A 20,704-nucleotide genomic window follows, 5' to 3' on the forward strand; every position below is an offset into this window, starting at 1 on the left:
TCCTTCTCGCACACAGTACGAAGGGCGGCTACCCACAGGGCGAGTTTATGAAAATCCTGTGCGTCTCATTGTGAAATCGGATTGTCCGTAGCCACAGCATGCGGCTGCCTTAGTTTCCAACCAAACAATACAATTACTGTGTGGCCAGTAATATAGTTTACGGGGCTGTGAATTATCACGAAGCGGTTACGACACTCTTGTTATTGCAGTTGCGGTGGCCTTTGCCTGTTTTATGGGGGCTTAGTTTGTGGAAGACAGAGCACAGCAAGCCTCGTGTGGCGGGTTATGTTCCATAACTGGACTTGACATTTCAAACTGATGACACTTGATGGGGGTGTAAGCTGATCCTAATTACTTCTAAACCCCTTCAGCCCAGCAAGGCTCACATCTAAATGAGCAACGCGGAACATGACTAGGAAACAGAGCGTTTGTATGCAATACAGATTATGAATGTATTCTGCAATGAATTAGCATATTCGATCGACAGCTAAAATCCTTATAACTTATAAATCTCATTTTTATCCCGTATTGACATCAACTCAACTAACGTTTTGGCTGAATAAAGAATCCCACCTTTCAATACGTATTTGCTTTTATGGTTAATTAATGTAATTACAAACATATTTCAGCTTAAAGTCTAGTTAAATGATTAAAAAAGTACATGTTTCGTCCCTATAATTTGGAACATCTTCAGGTAGAAAACGTGTATTAATATACGAACATTTGCACATATGAAATAAAAACACATATGATTACGATGATGAGATAAAATATTCCTTCATGTTGAGTTAAACCACTCCACAAGTCAATGTTCAAATTTGTAATAAAATCTATGCGCGTTACGGGTCCTAGAAAGTGATCCTCTGTTGCTATATTTTTTATTATGTACTCTAAATAACTTTTGGATGACGATAGACTTAAATTTAAAATACGATGAACGGGGGAAACTCTTTAAGAAAAATCGAAGTTGCGGTTAAATCTTGAGGCAGGTTAACATTGGATTGTTCTTCCGATACTCGATCACCGTATATTCCCAACATTATTCTCTTTCTAGTTCTCTTTTTCTAAAATGTCTTTCCTTTTATTAACAAACTACCTTCAACATCTCAAAACGTTCTATCGAAACGGAAATACTGACTGAAGCTCGCACTGCTCTGTATAGTCACCTGAAATGGCATAGTTCACCCCAGGCTAAACACAGTTCGGCCGGGAATCGAATCCAAACCAAAGGCCAGCATGCTAATCAGATAGCTACGGAGTCAGTCTTCGTAATTATAATAATAATGGTGAATGGATCCAGCTGAATGGGCTTGATAGAGAAGCAAATAAGGGAAGGGCCAGAAAGATGGAGTTAGCCTAGAGATTAGTACAGAATAAATGAACGATATCTTTCAGAGAAAAAATGAGACACTATACCATGGTTATTAATCCATAGGAATTCTACAGTTCAGAATGTCTGATACTGAGTAAGAAAGGGGAAACGGATGAGATAGAGAAGAAAAACAAAAATTTTGAGGAAGATCTTAGGACCAGAAAAAATAAAGAATGGTAATGGAGGAAGAGGAGAAATGAAGAGAATACAGACAAATAGAGAAGATCACAGACACGATTCGTAAGATGAGACCGAAATTTTATGGACACCCCACAAGAACGAACGAGAGTCGACTGACAAAGAAAAAACTTTAACTACAACACCAAATTCAAACAAAATACTAAATGGGTAGTAGAAAGAAGAAAAACAAGAAGGAAGTTGGCTGGAATCAGAAAGAAATCTTTAATAGATATATGCTCCTAGAAAAAAATTAAATTCAAGGGGTTCCAGGAACATCAAAATCAAGAGTCCAAGAATATGTGGTCCGAGGAAAGACAGAGGAACTACAGCGAAATGATGAAGGAGTTCTGGGAGAAGCAAAAAATGACTTACCAGCAACTCAGTTGATTACCATGGTCCGAAGTAGGCCGAAATCAAAGAAAGAAGAAGAAGAATCGTCATCATCAACATTTCCTTGTCAATGGGGATATTCATCCCTTCTCTCGATATCCCTCCCCATTTCGTCGTAACCGTGGTATGCCATACATTAGGGCACCTCTCATATGATCTTCTTTCTTGGTCTTCATTTTCCTTCTCTGCTTTTCCTTTAAAAATAATTATGTCGTAGAATATTTCCAACAGCGATGTAACAGTCTTTTGGAGCCTGGATAGTCTTATCGATTACTCCGTCCTTCAAATGCATATTTGTCCAAAAAGATCCGAGAGCTTTATTAGGAGACATGAAACAATGTACATATACCATCATGCATCAAGCCATTTCGAAAATGAATAAAAATAGCTTTTATGTGCGTTAATTTCAGTAATACTCGCCATATGTAAGCAACATTTTAAATGTGTCTTAGAGCCATATTAATCAGCAGTGAAAATAGGGCCAAAATTATAGAAAATAAGATTTTCACTAAGATCTCCTTTTACGAACAGACTTACTAACCCAGTAAGGCTACCCTGTTGTCAGAGAATGCGAGTATTGTATGACGCAGCAAATTTATGGACATTATAAAATCCCTTCTACACCACCGCCATAACAAGGACCGATGGCTGTTGTTAATCTAAGTCTTTTTCCAACTAACACAATTGTTCACTAGTCTCTCCTTTAAAACCCCAATGCCCATACTTGCCACCCACCTATATATGAATCCAGTTTCCCCGTAAGAGACATTCAAACGATCTCTTTACGACCTGCATGTGTTCTTAAAGAATGCAATAAAATGTATGTTCTGAACGTAACATAGACATAAAAGCATATAAAATCCTACGCTGCTTCTTTTATAGTTACAAAGCAGCAGCTAATCATAATAATTCATGGCCTCCTGTGACTTGTTAGAATTTTATAACTAGTAGTCATGGCCCGCCTAGAACATTCCATTCATGACCCCCCTTTGGTGACATCCAGCCGCCACATAACCAGAACCTTCTATCAAAGTCAGACATCAGCTTTTCCAAGCGTTAATGCTTTAAAATAAGTTTGAAAACCATTTGGGAAAAATACGTACTAAATATTGTAGGTATCAGAAGGATGATCACAGCCATTCAGCTAAGTTTATTTACGTTAATGGGTATGGTTGAGATAAATCAGCTATCTGAATGCACTCCAATCATGTATATTATCTCCTATTCATCGAAAGCTTTGCAATACCATCGTATGCATTAGTAAGTGGAGCGAGAATGCGCTTTATAATGGTGAATGTTACGCTAAGGCACGGCCGTTCATACAGCAGGACATAAAAGCCAGCATCAAACTGACCGTATGAGACTTGAAGTGGTATACGTTAGACAAAAATGCCTTTGATATTCGTTTCTATATCGCACCGACACAGACAAGTCAGATAGAACAATCAACCTCCTTATCTTCTAGTGGGAGATCTTTTATCAAATGTTTACGAAGACATTTCTTAAATTACATTAATGAACTTGCAAATTTATGGATCATTTCTCTTAGATTGTGATATTCTTTTACTTTTAAAAACACCACTCAAGCTTATTTGTAAACAAATATCATTGCAAGAAATCCCTGCAATGACAACTCTGAACTTACCACGTAGTCGAACAGCTCGTCTCCTTACTCCCAAGTCTTCCCAACTGAAAGTTAGCAATATTTTTGTAACCATACTCTTTTGTGGGAAGTCGCCCAGAACAAATCGTGCAGCCTTCCTTTGGGTCTTTTCCACCTGTCGAATCAAGAAATCCCAAACACTGAAACCATACTCTAATTGAGGTCTTACCAGTGACTCACACGCCCTCTCCTTTATATCCTTACTACAACCCTAAATACCCTCATATTCATATGAAGAGACCTCTAACAATTTACAATCTTGTTAAAGTTATGCTAATATCTATGTACATTCAATCTATCAACAAAATAATTCAAGCGGAGTTGAGTTTTCTTCTTGGTTAAACTTTTAACGTGACTTTTCAACCCAATTACTTTGATCATGCAATTGTCTGGTGATCACCTCACAACTTAGATAACTTAGTCCAGTTTCTTTATTCTTCTGTAACGTATTTACTACACTGTCTAGTATAAAAACATCTGTAAAATGCGTTATCTGTTATTCCACTTCTTTACTCATATCATTTATATATAAGAAACAGTACAGGTCCAATGATGCTGACTTGCGGAACCCCCTCTTTATTTTGACGGCATTAGGTACTGCCTCACGTACCCTAGTTCTCTGAGATCGGTATCCTAGAAATATAGCTTGAAGGAAGTGATCGTGTTCCTAAGGTATATCCCGAGCATTTGTTTGGCTTAAAAATTGGAAATCAACCTTCCTCGCTGCCGACATTGTGATTCGAACCCACGATATCCCCAATGCAAGCACACAGCAATATGAGCCAAACCGCATAGCCAACTCGCTCTGTCGGATGAAAAAGGCCATTCACTAAGCAAACTAGCGTGCGTGCTCCTTACCTGGAAGTTCCGGTTTCGATTCCCGACCAGTTCAGGGACTTTATACAATTTTCCTTTACGTAGCACTGATACAGAAATGGCGTAGATGGGAGAGGAAAAAGCTAGAAGAGGGAAGGAAGCGGCCGTGGCCTTCATTTAGGTGCATCCCCAGCATTTGTCTGGTGTGAACGTGGGAAACCACGGAAAACCATCATCAGGGTTGCCGACAGTGGGGTTCGAACCGATTATTTCCGGGATGCAAGCTCACAGCTGCACGCTCCAAACCACACGGCCAACTCGCCCGCTCAGGAATTTTAACTGCAAACTCAGTGCTCGAAGGTTTACTGAGCTTCGTGACACCAACTTGGGATCTATTTGATACGAGAGGCAATGACCCGGTTATGAATGGGAAGCAATACAGCTGAGGGTGATGTAATAACGATCACGTGCCCATATGGTTGGGTAGCAGCGTTATGGCAACCCAAAGCCCCAAGAGAACAATATTCAGAAAAAGGATGAAAGAGACTGCAAGGAGCGTGGGGTTTCCAAAGAAAGCGGAGAAGCAGAGGAAATCTGTCTGGGGGGAGGAAAGGGGGAAGGAACATAGCGAAAGAGTGAAAAATACTGGAAAGTCAGGAAGGCAAGGAGACGAAGAAAAGCATGAAGTTACTTCACGTGGTCCACGGATGGCCAAGATCGAAAGTCAGAAAGAAAGAAAGAAGAATTGTTATGTTTATACAGTGATCCCTGAGTACAATTCGAAACTGATTAAGATCAGCCATTGGTAGCTGACCAACGAAATTAAATGATGTAAACATGCTACAAATCCAAACGCGTTACGATCATAGGAAGGGAGTGAATTCCCAGATTACTTTGCCACAGTTGTGCCCGCTTCGCTATACATAAACAAGTATTTAGAACGTAGTTCTATTGGCTCTGAAGTGTTCCCTTGAGATTGCTTGCAATCATTTGTATACTCCACTCAAGTAGATTTATAAACCAAATTGTACAGTGAATATATGCCACTGTAACCTTAATTATGTAGTTTAATTTAAATATTTTTTAGGATATGCTTTGGCGTAATGGAAACAAATTAAATAATTAAATAAATGAAGGAGTTTCTGAGCCTCATTCGAGTGATAATGAAAATCATTTTGAGTTAGATACTTGTTTATAGTTCTGGTAAAACTAATTACGAAACCATGTAGGTTCTTTCCTTTTGTTCGTATTTTGAAATTTTGGTCTCACCATATAATTTAATCCCTTCTGTTTCAGGTTGCTGAACAACAATCACATAACACGCCTCCAAAATGGAGTCTTCAATGGTCTGAAAGAGCTGAAATACTTGTAAGTTACTACTCCTTGTTAGCTGAAAAGATGCTTATTTATCAATTGCAGTGCTTCAGAATTTTTTGAAACCATATTTTCCAGTGTTGTCTCTTGTAAATTCTGAAAATTCTCGCCCATTTTAATCTACTTCAGTATTGCCTTGGATGCTCGAAATTGTATCAGGGGCGGATAATTGTAATTGCATGATAGATCAACATATAATCGCTCAAAAGTAAAGACTGCATGGTATTGAATTTTACCAATATTTAGTACTTGATTAGATTTAATTTAAATGTAATAGCAACTTCTGGCTCTGTGATGAAAACAACGGGAAAGTACATCAATCATGACTTTCCTAGTATGCCCAGGTTATGTACTACAGCTGTTGGTGGATCTGTTGACGATCAAAGCAGCCTTCGGGCTGTGTACCCAACATGCACATACATACATCAAAATAGAATTGCCCCACTGTCGGCAGCCCTGAAGATGGTTTTCTGGGGTTTCCCATTTTCACACCAGGCAAATGCTGGGGCTGCACCTGAATTAAAGCCACGGCCGCTTCCTTCCCACTCCTAGCCATTCCCTGTCCCATCGTCGCCATAAGACCTATGTGTCGGTGCGACGTAAAGCAAATTGCAAAAAAAAAAAAAAAAAAAAAAAAAATAGAATTCACCTTCCATGTACGAGTAGATACAATCCTGTTGATGCCCACAACAAACATATCTATGGGTCCATTTTTTCTGAGAAGAGAGTGTTCATGCATTCATTTTTTGAGTGACTGTACAACCTCACAAACAATAATATACAGCATGTCATAAGTAGAGTCCGGATTTTTAAGCAGTATTAGGTTAGAATGCAAACTTATTGAAGCGGGTAACAAGTACAGCCTACCCTACACAGCGGTTATGGCATGAGACTTGCATAAACTGTAGGAGCATGGCCCATCGGAACCCCTAGAATTTATGTTACTCACGCTACATAACGGAAGAACGGGCTAGACGACACTTCCTAATAACCAAATTAGTTTGCATTCTAACCTATTACTGGCCAAATAACCAAAGTCTAGCAGTAAGTCTTTCCACTAAATATTGCTCAGCTACGCTCACCTTAAAGAGAATAACAGAAACGTCAAGAAATCAAGCCGTTTGGTGGAACAATATGCATTGTCCTGCTCTTCTTCCTCTCCGTGACCTTTTTCCAGTGACTTCAGGTGAGCTCTATCGTCGATTCAGTCCAGTTTTATTCCCGGCTGCCCTTCCTGACGCAAATCGTATAAGGAGGGGTGTACTTACTATTTTGTGTTTGTGTGGTCGTTTCTAGTGTATCTGTTGTGTGTGGTTATGTATGGAGACAAATACAAATGCACAGTCCCCGAACCAGAGGAATTACCTATACAGATTTAAAATCTCTGATCCGGCTGGGGTTCGATCCCGGGACTGTCTGAACCGAAGACCAGTCTGCTGACCGTTCATTCCCGTAATATGACTATTTACCATGTATACCGGGTGGTCTACCCTCCCCTTGCGATCTAGTTTTATGCGGGCTTCCATGCTAGAAGACATCAGGAATCGGGAGTGCCACTACAAATTAATTAAGGGTTCCCAGAATTAATTCGTAAAACAAGCACAGATACCAAGAACACTTAGCCTACAACAGAGGGTGTACATACAGACCAAGAACAGGTATTGTATAGGCTGGGAAATGCCCGCTGCTTGTGAAACGTCGCAATAGCTCACTTGGCAGGGGTGCGGTCTGAGATGTGGTAGTGGAAAATACTCGAGGGTATGGAAGTATGGAAGCATTCTTTTCTTTTGCCTGGGATATGGCAACATTGCGTGCGTAGACTGGTGTTCTTATTTCTTCCTGTAAATCACCATTAGTACGGGGCGTAGGATATGACGCTGGGTTGGAAGGAAAAAAATGTGACAGGATTTCAGTTACCTACATCGTTTAACGCAGCACCTGCTCGGACTGTTTTAAACTGAGGTTCCATATCCCGCCATTAGAGCTGCCAGCAAGGGGTTAATGAGCACACTGTCGGGATACGAACCTGCATTATTTGAGGTGGGCATCCTAATCAGCAACCCTACTTTAAGTCTCTTTTTTTATATCTCAGGATACAAACACTTCAATGATATTTTGAATATTGTCTATTTATGGCATAGAACAATTCTTCGAACTCCTTCAAGGTCAGTACGAACGATCTATATATATAAAATCCCTAATTCTGTCTGTCATTTACAGCGATATTCAGAAAAACGAGAAGATTCCAATTGTTACCAGTTACAGATTGTTATGCGTTCTTCACAAGAAAAACACAATGAACCTCTCACGACCAGACTTCTGTACTTTTTTAAAGAAAAATACGTTTCTATCAGCGAAGTCGCCATGATGACGTAGGTACAGAGCTATATCGGCATGATGCCCAACTGTGTACATTCCCCACTTCTGTGGCCTTTCACAGTTATATTTAAAAGACCAGTTGTGAGTTATCAGAACATTATACCTGAACTGTTAAGTTAAAATCCGGCCCCATGGTGTAGGGGTAGCGTGCCTGCCTATTACCCGGATGCCCCGGGTTCGATTCCCGGCCAGGTCAGGAATTTTCACCTGGACCTGAGGGCTAGTTCGAGGTCCACTCAGCCTACGTGATTGGAATTGAGGAGCTATCTGACGGTGAGATAGTGGCCCCGGTCTAGAAAGCCAAGAATAACGGCCGAGAGGACTCGTCGTGCTGACCACACGACACCTCGCAATCTGCAGGCCTTCGGGATGAGCAGCGGTAGCTTGGTAGGCCAAGGGCCTTCAAGGGCTGTAGTGCCATGGGGTTTGGTTTTATGGTTCAGTGAAAAAGTACTAGCTTTCATTGAAGTGAATTAATCTTTCTTTTTACATTCAGGGCTTTATCTCTATTGATAGAGCAGCCCATCTAGTAGCCGTGGCCGTTAACGGCCAAGTATATGTGGCCAAACGTCGTGGTTAGCTGGTTCAAGTCCTGTTCGTTGCAAATATTTTTACCGTCAGAAGGTTGGGCGCTAAGGTAGAGGAGGTGGCGTTATATAACTTCTTTCTTAATCTGTTTACCCTTCAGGGTTGGTTTTTCCTTCAGACTCAGCGAGGAATCCCACCTCTACCGCCTCAAGGGCAGTGCCCTGGAGCGTGAGACATTTGGTCAGGGTATACAACTGGGGAGGAGCACCAGTACCTCGCCCAGGCGTTCTCACTTGTCATGCTGAACAGGGGCCTTGTGGGGGGGGGAAGATTGGAAGGGATGGGTAAGGAAAGGGAAAGGACACGGCCGTGGCCTTAAGTTAGGTGCCATCGCGGCTTTTGCCAGGAGGAGAAGTGGGAAACCACTTCGAATTTGGCTGAGGTGGGAATTGAATCCTCCTCTACTCTGTTGCCCTCACGAGGCTGAGTGGACCCCGTTCCAGCCCTTGTACTACTTTTCAAATTTCGTGGTAGAGCCTGGAATCGAACCCGGGCCTCCAGAGGTGGATGCTAATCACTCTAACCACTATGCCACAGAGGAGGACGTTGTATAATTTTTAATCACTAGATTGCGTGTGACTTCCCCTCTTGGAGAACAATAATTGAACGAGAAATGCAACTATGCAAGCTAAGGGCGCCAATCTTTAAGTTGATGACTTAAAGATAAAAATTTATAATCAAGCTTGGACGGACTCTTATCACAGGGGTGGGGTGATAGTGCACTAATCATTAAGCAGGAGAATTAGAAATCAAAAGGCTAATTAAGGCAGATTGATTAAAGTAAACTAGGAAAATACTATTTATTATATTGAATATAAATGACGACGGTTTAACGAGAACTGAATTTAAAATAGGAAATGAATTTAACAAAAAGTTGAATGACTCTACTTCGCGAAAACTTGCAGTATTTTTAACTCGCTTGCTCACCATGTAGTCTTGTTCTGCTGGTCCTTGGAAAGCTTCCATCCTTGTAGCTGGGACATGACCGGTCGTCTTTGAGATATCTTCATCTGCAGCTAAGTACCATTCCTGCCTTGCAAATTGCATCAACCACTAATTGGATGATGGCTTTGAAACTATCACTCCCTGTTATGCTCTATCCCATATATTGGAGATGAGCCCTAAGTCATAGTTAGAAAAACCTCCTTGGGTGATGTGGAGAGGATACTCAATTAATAATCCTTCCAACTTTACTGAAAATGTGCACTGAAGTTTCATTTCTATCTAGTTTAATACTACCTATTGTCTTAGACTGGTATAAACTGGTCTAATACAGAGCTGTTCGTACTTCCTGATGAGAGTGGATATACACCCATCATTCAGAAATTCCTAAGTACCACGTCGTGGTAACGAAGTAATGAATGTAGAAGTGATAAACTATCACACTGGTCCACTATGGTACAACAACCATAAGACAAGTTATCAGACCTAAAGCGAAATACAAGATAGAAGAATCAAGAAGAATCCCGAAGATGATGCCAAGAGCTCCAACACGCCCTTTTATAACCTTTTCTGGCTCTAATTACAGGTCGCTACACGTGGTCCAATCAGTTGACACGTCTCTCCCCACTCCAGATATTAGAGTTGATGGGTCCCAACCAAGATATCAACTGTTCTTCTATTAGCCCTTTCACTCAGTATCCATGGCAACATGACGCTCCTTTGAAAATATAGGCGGTGATCAGTTTGAATTATTCTGGTCGAAATACAGTAGCTTTCGTTACAACGCTTGAACACGTGCTCGCTTTTCCCAGAATTTGATGTCTAAATTTGTCCTTCCTTCTTCCTCGGTGATGTGGCAAGATAGAGGAAAATCTACTGCAAGTTAAATTTAAACGAATGTCGCAAGACTCTAAGTTAATATTAGGATATTCAGCCCTCGTTTACAAGTCGTAGTTACAAAGTAATGAAATGATAGTGAGCAAATGATTAAACATGAATTATAATAAAATTACATACCAAGATAAATATCATGACGTTAAATTCCTGAATTAATTACACATAATGAAATTAACATAATTACACTGTGACGTCTGGAACGTTACATGCGTACCAAAAGCATGGATTTAATTTCAAACCTCTTCGCAGTGCTCATATGGAGTGAAGGCTGTTGATGGTGATTTGTTTTGGACAGTTGTATGTAGGTTTCTCAAGAGTACGCAGAGCCATAGACATCAAAGTACAACTCCGAGCTACAACTACACTCAATATGTTTTTTAAGGAAATACTACAATACCTGTTTTTGATTCCAATCAAATGCTGTATAAACCTGGAAATTGTAAATTTTATCGTTAAGATATATTAACAGTCCATTTAGAATTCCAATTACTTTATAGATAGTAATTTCGACTGTCAAAGACAGGTTCCTGTACTAGTCTCTTAATAAATTCCGTAGGTCTGTCTTGCTTGTAAGGCACAAGAAATGAATCTCGTATGGAAAGCAGGGACTTTCATTTCCATTGTATGTCTAAGAAGGTGGGCAGAATGTAGATCGTATTTCCTTAAGAGGTTCCTCTCGGAAATGTCAGCCCCCTGTAAGGAAATAGCGACACACGATCCGCGGGACGTGCTGCTAAAGGTCAGTTGTGGGAGCCCAGACTGCACAGTGTGAAGTGCTATACCGCGGCCAGTGAGGTCATTGTAAGAGAGCTCCTGTGAGTGGGTTGCAGTAGATATACAGTACGGTATCTCCGTATCAGATATATCTATAAAAGAGATTGGAGAAAAGAGAGATTGAAAGGAATCAACATCGGATTAGGGTAAATTTCAATGGATGTTCTGTTTAAGGAAAAAATCTGCCTTTCTTTTCAGACTTACTTGAAGAAAATTCTGGTAAGGAGGTTGTTTGTGTCATATTTAATAGACCATAAATATGAACCATGCATTTAGAATCTCGGAGAGAAATATAAAATGACAAAATGGGAAGTCATTTGCCTTATGATTGGCGCTAGAGGGATAATTCCTAAAGAGACACTGAACTTCTTAAGAATAAACAAAATTTCGGACACCATTATCCAGATAATATGGTATTCTCCGTTGAAAAATTCACTGGCGACTGTTAGACACCATTTATACTTCCTGCCTTGAAGTACGACGTATTGAAAGAGGCAATCTGCCTGATGATGGCAATCTTAATCTTGAGTTCAGACTCAGTTGCTGTTTAATCCCAACATGATATCAAATAAATATCATTAGTATGAACTGATTAGGAGGCCGGTCTCGTCATTCCCTAATAGGGGCGGCTATCGGGTGGATTAAATACTCAAAAACTAAATGAAAAAGCCCTGAGTATCTTAATATGTGTCATATTATTCTATCTCATCCTTTGGTCAAATTTCGCCGAATCGTTCTGCCATCGCCTATTCTGTTCATTCCGAAGATCTCAACGCCGATTACCCGTGCAAATATGAATTAAGAAGTCGTCGAGTCGAAATATTATTAAAAAGGGCGTCCATCTGTATGCTTACGAGTGTACTTTTCCCGCACATTACTCTGGAGAGAACCGGGTAGCCGATACAACCACAGGAAAATCGTGGAACGGGACCAGTATGGTGGTGATTGCGTCATTGTGTTGGGCGGCATCATGTTGAATGGCCGTACAGACCTGCACATCTTCATGGTTGGTCCGAGGAACACTGTTAATGCTCGGAGATACAGGGAGGAGGTACTGAGACCACCTAAAAAACAATTCTAGACGCACCAAATAATACTATATTTTTAACAAGACATGTTACTTGTATAACATATAAAAAAAGGGTTAATACTAACTAGCCAAGTTTTAATATTTTCCATGTAAAATAGGACTTGTTGTTTTAAAAACTGTGGTTTAAATGGCAAAAGTAGATTCTTTTATCAATTTTACATGATTCTATTGTACATAAGGTATACCAAATCATAGACTTTGCCAATTATATATAAAAAATAATTTTAGATGCACTAAATAATATTGTATTTTTTCAAAAAAAGACATGTTATTTGTATAGTACAAGGGGCCTATGCCATTTAGCTATATTTTTTTTTGTTTTTCATGTAAGAATAGGACTTGCTATTGCATATTTTTAAATTTTTGAATGTTCCTTGCTATAAAAAAACTCAATGGCTGATGATGGCATAGTGGATTGCCGAAACCGGTCCCAAAGATGTATTTTATGATATTTTATGATAAGTTAAATAAATATGTGATGTTCTAAATAGACCATTACGATAACGTGTTGAATAGGTGGAACCTTTAGCTTTACTAAGCATTGTAAAATCTTGAGTCAATACGGACAAAAAATGAAGTTTTTAATACTAAATAATATTTTGTTGTGGAAGACATTACCAAGTTTTGTTAATTGTTGTCAAAGGTGTACCTTAGCTATCAGAACCTTTCTGACACCGTTCTTTGGACAAGTCGTGTGACATGTGGTGTGTGATTCAGCTTCCGTTTGTTCAGCAATCCGTCTGACATTCCTATCAGGCGGTATGGCCTCGTTTAGTGATTATGCTTAACTTTTGGACACTAGTGTATCTCTTCTTCTGGTCAAATTTCGACAAATCGTTCTGTTCTCACCTATTGTATTCATTCCGACGATCCCAGCGCCGCCTGCCTGTCCAAGTAAGAATTAAGAGATCGTGGCGTCGAAATGTTATTGAAAAGGACGACCATCTGTATCGTTAAAAATTTTCTGTTGTGCATCATCCAGACGAACCTTCGCGCGTTGATCATGCGGAAGATTCCCGCGCGCAGACTTGTGGCAGCAAAGATTTTCCTGGCCAGTTTCATTTTTTCCACCCTGTATATTCCAATTTTCAGCAAGTTTTCACTGCTTGCGTTAAAATATATCCTCATCTGTACTCTAGTGTTCGATAGTTTTGTGAACAGCTTACTGTAAATCCTGTCACACAGCCACAAATAATTGAAATAAACACATTAATCTCACAACATGAGATATTTTCCGTCTATTTCAATATATCTTTGGTTATCGATGGCCCATTTTATAATCTCGTTTCTGCGGTCACCCTTTAACGGAAAATGACTGAATGCTGCGGTAACTGCAACACAGATCCCATAAAACGAGAAATAAACCCCCGCCAAATTGATATAGCAATCAACTAACTTGTGTGGCTACCCAGCCGCCGTTATTGTTATGGAGGTAATGAATCAGGATTTTTATTTTTTTCGACATTAATTTTATGGACATTATGAATATTTTTATTACAGCTAAACTCGGCATTACGAATTCTAATGTAACAAGCATTCACGCCACAATATTAAGTTGTGAATTTACGAAGCGAAATAACATTGATAATAACTTCAGATTAATAACCCTCGTCTCTTTCAACCATCAGCTTAATGGTGATGGCACATTTCACAGTTGTTCGAGCTGAGACTGGTGGTTGCGAAGATATTTCTTGAACGAAGAATTATTATGAACGTGAAGATGACGGGGATCAGATACTGAGAAAGAATAATTATCTACAATCTGTATAAAAATCAGTCTGTATTCACAAAATGAAACAAAAAAGGAAATAAGCTCTAGACTGGCTGCAGGAAATCGATGCTATGCTGCCTTAATTCCAACATTAAAAAAGAAACAAATATCCAGGAAAGCTAAGTTGACCATTTATAAGACTGTCATTAGACCAGTGGTTACATATGGAGCTGAGACCTGGGTATTACATAAAACAGAAGAATATAGGTTAATTACATGGGAAAGAAAGGTATTGAGGAAGATTTTTGGGCCAGTTAAAACTGAACTGGGATGGTGTATTAGATCTAATCAGGAGCTTAGAGACCTGTACCAAGAGCAGGATATAGTATCTTTGATGAAGACTGCTAGAGTGCGTTGGCTAGGACATGTCCATCGAATGCAGACTACAAGAGAACCTAAGAAAGTGCTGGAGGGGCACCCAGGTGGAATACGATGTAGAGGTAGACCAAGAAAGCGATGGATAGAATAGGTGGAAGCTGATCTACGTGCCATGGGAGTCCGGAGATGGAGGACCATGGCAATCGACACAGAGCTTTGGAAGAAGATTGTTGTGGAGACCAAGGTTCTGCAAGGACTGTAGCGTCAAGGAGTAAGTAAGTAAGTGATAATAATTGGAGGCTAAGAAAAATAAACAGCAATCCATAAAGGAGCGAGGCAAGGGTGCAGTTTTCCCCTGTCCCTTTCAATGTTTATGGTAGTTTCGAAAGACATCAGTTCACAAACAGTGAATGACCACAAAAACCCTGGAGTTTTACCATTTAAACGATGATAACGGAAAATATTAAAATTATTGTACAGAAAGGAGACACTAAAGGATTTATCATTTAGGAACAGTATAAGTGATGATTTAAAATGGTCACTGAATCCTTTAAAATTTCCACTTATTTTTTTCCAGAGTCGTGTGCTGGATTCCAAGCTTTTTCAACATTTTACAGGTATGCGTAGGTATACCGCCTCTGCTTGCAAATAGCAGGCTCATCACGGACAAATGTTACGTCTCCCACTCAGATATGGAATGTACGGTTCATAAATTATCTTCTTTTCCTCGTCAACTTCCTTGGTCTGAGATCAGTCTCTTTCGAACCGGATGGTTGGATCGAGAATAGCAGCTGTTCGAGTCTACTAGTGGATGGCAGGCAACACCCCGTGGAAGAGATACAGTGTAATTCTTCATAAACTCTCCACTTCAAGGGCCTAAGGTTACTCTCACACTGTGATGACGGGTGTCCCTTAGCAATACTCTTATACGGCGTCAAAGGAAATTAAGGAAAAAGAAATCACAATCCAGGAGGGGAAATCAAAACAGCGAGATTTGCCGAAGATAAGGTTATCATTTTTATCTGAGGCTGCAGGAGATCTGGAGAAATTGCTGAATGGTAATGGAGTCTTGGAGAAGCATAACCGTTGTGCGGGCTAGTGTATACTTGTTACTCCTTTCATTGAGTTTTTATTCGAAAATATTACTCCTCAAAATTCAGGCCTCTGTTGTTAACTATTGTTATTATATGAACCTAGATGTTTAGGCAGTAACAGGTTAAAATGCTACCTAATTTGTTTAGTAGGAAGAGTCCTCTAGCCAGCTCTTCCGTAATGTAGCGGGATTAACATAATTTCAAGGGATCCTAATAGGCCGGGCCCCTAAGAATTCTGCAAATCTTATAGCAGAACTGTTGTCCAGGTAGAGTGTACTTGTCGCTGGCACTAATAAGGAAGTAATGTCGGCAAACAACATTATATCGAAATGACTGACCCAAATATCGTTTCTCATCGTCCTGAAAACGTACATAATTACAGTGTTTTCATATTATCAACTGGGTTTAGTCTTCATAGTCCACTTCCCATGCTAACGAGAAAATTTTACGCAAAACAAGACCCAGTATCTCCCATCACACCCAGTGGGTGGGTGACGCAGACGAATACGCCCACGGTATCCCCTGCCTGTCATAAGAGGTGAATAAAAGGGGTTATCAAATAGAAACATGAGATTACTTATGATTAGTACCATTACGAGGGAACAATATGGGTCGACGTATCTTGCGATTAGTACCATTATGTGAGGAAAACCATGGATCTGGGCGTTGCCTGTAATTAGTACCATCATGTGCGTATCACCGAGTCGGAAGGGTAGGCGCACTCGACTACCTATAGCAGGGCCTCTCAAACGCCCAAAATCTCACGCGTGCAAATTGAGGCTCAGAGTTCCTGTGCACAGTGCATCGATTCCACTCGGCTCGGCTCGGACCAACGCTTCGTCTCTGGGCTACTCGGCTAAGCTCGGCTCAACTCGGCTGGGATTTTGAACGCTACGAAGCAAGTGAGGAAGAGAGAGACAGGCGGAGCGAGCGAGACAGGCGCGAGGAAAGAGAGAGACAGCGCTATTGCTCCAAATCGAGGAGTGGGGGTCTTGCACTCTGACAGGCCCAGATCTAGACTAATTTCAATGCATGAGAAGGTGCCGTGCGCTACGCTAAATTGTGTTAGTTCCGCTATCTTCAGAATGGGTCTGCGTTACGTATGACTGGTGTCATACTGTGTGATACACCGTGGATCTACATTGCCTATGATTAGTAACACCGTGTTAGCAACACTATGGCTCTGCTTTACCAGTGATTAGTACCACTATGTCCGGCCCCATGGCTAAAGAGTTAGCATGCTGGCCTTTGGTCACAGGGGTCCCGGATTCGATTCTCAGCAGGGTCGGGAATTATAATCATCATTGGTTAATTTCGCTGGCACGGGGGCTGGGTGTATATGTCATCTTCATCACCATTTCATCCTCATCACAACGCGCAGGCCGCCTACGGGAGTCATAGCAAAATACCTGCACCTGGCGAGCCGAACATGTCCTTGGACACTCCCGCCACTAAAAGGCATACGCCATTTCAGTACCACTATGAGGGGCCGGTGATCTGGATTTCGGACCCCCTTGGGCAACAAGCATCATCTCAGAAAATAAGGCATTGTGATTTGGATCCACTGGTTCTTTTGGATTCATGTCAATTTTTCATCATCATTCGTTTTAGATCATAGTCATAGTCATTTTGAAATGTTAGTTTTAATTGTCGTTTCATTTCGTTACACCTCCTGCCATTAGCGGTCGATGACGCAGCTGTTATGCCCTTTTAAACAACAAAGATCATCATGGTATCTGCTACCCAAACCCCGTTGAAATTTTATGCACTGATTATTCTCAGTATTTTACAATGGCCATGAAGAATGCAATTAATGCTCTTTTTCTAACTTGCTTTTATTAAAATGCCAGAATATTCTAACCAGAAAAGATAACACAATGTATTAAACCAGCAGCGTTGTGTAAAAATTAACCTAGCTTCGGATTTCATTTGTAAAGCTGACCAGCGCCATCGTTAGGAACGAACACAAAACGCAATTTAGCTCTGATATAGCATTATTCGCACGTCATACATAATGTGATTTGAGTTATTTTCACAACCCATTTGGGGGCTGTAACATTTAATTAGTGCTTAAAACCTTCTCCCCATGCTAGTTAGTATAGTTTTCGTGTAAAACCAGACCACATCATTTAGTGATTACTGGCCCTCCCCGGTTGTGTAAAACAAACCCCTCTGCCTCTCTTTGCAAATAGCTGCTGTGTTTTATAGCGGGCAGAACGCGCGGGCTACAAGCTCTGACACAGGAGGCCTGGTACGTACTAGACTGAACACGCAGGATAAAACACAAGTGGCCGGATGTTGCGGCTGTCACTCGTGTGTTTTTATTAATGATGTCAAATATATCTGAACACTATCAGAAAAAGGAAGATGAATTCAAATGAAGGACAAATAACATCTTCGAATGTCATATACACTGACTGACAGAGCAAATGCAACACCAAGAAGGAGTGGTCAGAACTTTATGCCAATTGCAGGGTAGACTGACGTCACTGAGGTATGCTCATGATGTGAAATGCGCCGCTGTGCTGCGCACGTAGCGAACGATAAATGGGACACGGCGTTGGCGAATGGCCCACTTCGTACCGTGATTTCTCAGCCGACAGTCATTGTAGAACGTGTTGTCGTGTGCCACAGGACACGTGTATAGCTAAGAATGCCAGGCTGCCGTCAACGGAGGCATTTCCAGCAGACAGACGACTTTACGAGGGTTATGGTGATCGGGCTGAGAAGGGCAGGTTGGTCGCTTCGTCAAATCGCAGCCGATACCCATAGGGATGTGTCCACGGTGCAGCGCCTGTGGCGAAGATGGTTGGCGCAGGGACATGTGGCACGTGCGAGGGGTCCAGGCGCAGCCCGAGTGACGTCAGCACGCGAGGATCGGCGCATCCGCCGCCAAGCGGTGGCAGCCCCGCACGCCACGTCAGTCGCCATTCTTCAGCATGTGCAAGACACCCTGGCCGTTCCAATATCGACCAGAACAATTTCCCGTCGATTGGTTGAAGGAGGCCTGCACTCCCGGCGTCCGCTCAGAAGACTACCATTGACTCTACAGCATAGACGTGCACACCTGGCATGGTGCCGGGCTAGAGCGACTTGGATGAGGGAATGGCGGAACGTCGTGTTCTCCGATGAGTCACGCTTCTGTTCTGTCAGTGATAGTCACCGCAGACGAGTGTGGCGTCGGCGTGGAGAAAGGTCAAATCCGGCAGTAACTGTGGAGCGCTCTACCGCTAGACAACGCGGCATCATGGTTTGGGGCGCTATTGCGTATGATTCCACGTCACCTCTAGTGCGTATTCAAGGCACGTTAAATGCCCACCGCTACGTGCAGCATGTGCTGCGGCCGGTGGCACTCCCGTACCTTCAGGGGCTGCCCAGTGCTCTGTTTCAGCAGGATAATGCCCGCCCACACACTGCTCGCATCTCCCAACAGGCTCTACGAGGTGTACAGATGCTTCCGTGGCCAGCGTACTCTCCGGATCTCTCACCAATCGAACACGTGTGGGATCTCATTGGACGCCGTTTGCAAACTCTGCCCCAGCCTCGTACGGACGACCAATTGTGGCAAATGGTTGACAGAGAATGGAGAACCATCCCTCAGGACACCATCCGCACTCTTATTGACTCTGTACCTCGACGTGTTTCTGCGTGCATCGCCGCTCGCGGTGGTCCCACATCCTACTGAGTCGATGCCGTGCGCATTGTGTAACCTGCATATCGGTTTGAAATAAACATCAATTATTCGTCCGTGCCGTCTCTGTTTTTTCCCCAACTTTCATCCCTTTCGAACCACTCCTCCTTGGTGTTGCATTTGCTCTGTCAGTCAGTGTAAATCAAAAACAAGACTTTTCGATGTCACAGTCGGCTGGATAATGTCACGGATTATCTTAGGATTGCAATTTTATATCAGTACAAAGGAGGTGGTTTCATTTTCAAGATGAATAATAATAATAATCATAATAATAATAATATAATAAACAACCCTCTGAGGGTGGGGACGCAGACGAAGTATACACGCTCGGTACCCTGCCTGTCGTGTGAGGCGACTAGAAGTGGCGACCAAGGGATGATGGATATGGAACCATGAGATCACCTGTGATTGGCACTGTTCCGGGGATTCCGTGGTTCGCAGCGGTGTAAGAAGCGTGAGGGATGAATGGGCGGACGAGCTAATAACTAGAGTATGTATTTTTATAAGTTGCTTTACGTTGCACCGACACAGATAGGTCTTATGGCGACGATGTGATAGGAAAGGACTTGCAATGGGAAGGGAGCGGCCGTGACTTTAATTAAGGTACAGCCCCACCATTTGCCTGGTGTGAAAATGGAAACCACGGAAAACCATCTTCAGGGCTGCCGACAGTGGCATTCGAACCCACTATCTCTCAAATACTGGGAACTGGCCGCACTTAAGCGACTGCAGCTATCGAGCTCGGTAGAGTAGAATTGAACACAATAAATTTCGAAATTAGATTTCTTTCCTTTTTTTCTATGAATTTAAAATTGATTAATACAAAATCTGAATAAATAACAACTATATGATAAGCTCGTCGGCTCCAACAGTAACAGTGACTTAAAGTCCAAAAGTCAGGTACAAAACTTAAACGTCGTTTTACACAGAAAAGAGCTGGATTGCTCTTGGGTGTTACACGATTTACTCCTGACCTTTACACTACTGTATATGGGAGTCCGAGCTCCTCGCAAAGGCACTTACAACCTATCGCCTGTCCTTAATTAAAGTATTTACTCATCGTTTCCCTGATGTGGGCTCATTTATTGCTCAACAGTTTGCAACACACTGCTCCATAAGCAATTGCCGAATAAACAGGGGCAATGATTGCCCATACTAAATGGCCTTAATATAAAAAAGGAGAGATTGAACGTGTCTGGTCATAAACGAAAGGCTAGGAGTAGAAGCACTTGCAATCCTTCTAGAGATATTTAAAACCCTAAGTGGGCTTATGTCCCAATGATCCAGAGGCTAAGCCTATTCTACACCGGACTGACTAAATGAGAAACAGTAAATACCAAAAGAGTGTTAAGAATTTGAGAAGTT

The 20,704-nt window shown here is 41.6% G+C and overlaps 1 protein-coding gene across 1 annotated transcript in view; it reads left to right on the plus strand.

Annotated features, from left to right (window-relative positions):
• Positions 1 to 20,704, plus strand: part of Pxn (Peroxidasin) — a 296,390-nt gene that overhangs the window by 92,397 nt on the left and 183,289 nt on the right. Inside the window, exon 2 of the mRNA XM_067156835.2 lies at positions 5,718 to 5,789. Within this exon, the coding sequence (XP_067012936.2) occupies positions 5,718 to 5,789 (72 nt within the window). The remainder of the gene's footprint in view (positions 1 to 5,717; positions 5,790 to 20,704) is intronic.

This window comes from Anabrus simplex, chromosome 12, assembly GCF_040414725.1.
Source record: "Anabrus simplex isolate iqAnaSimp1 chromosome 12, ASM4041472v1, whole genome shotgun sequence".
Taxonomy (NCBI): Eukaryota; Metazoa; Arthropoda; class Insecta; order Orthoptera; family Tettigoniidae; genus Anabrus; species Anabrus simplex.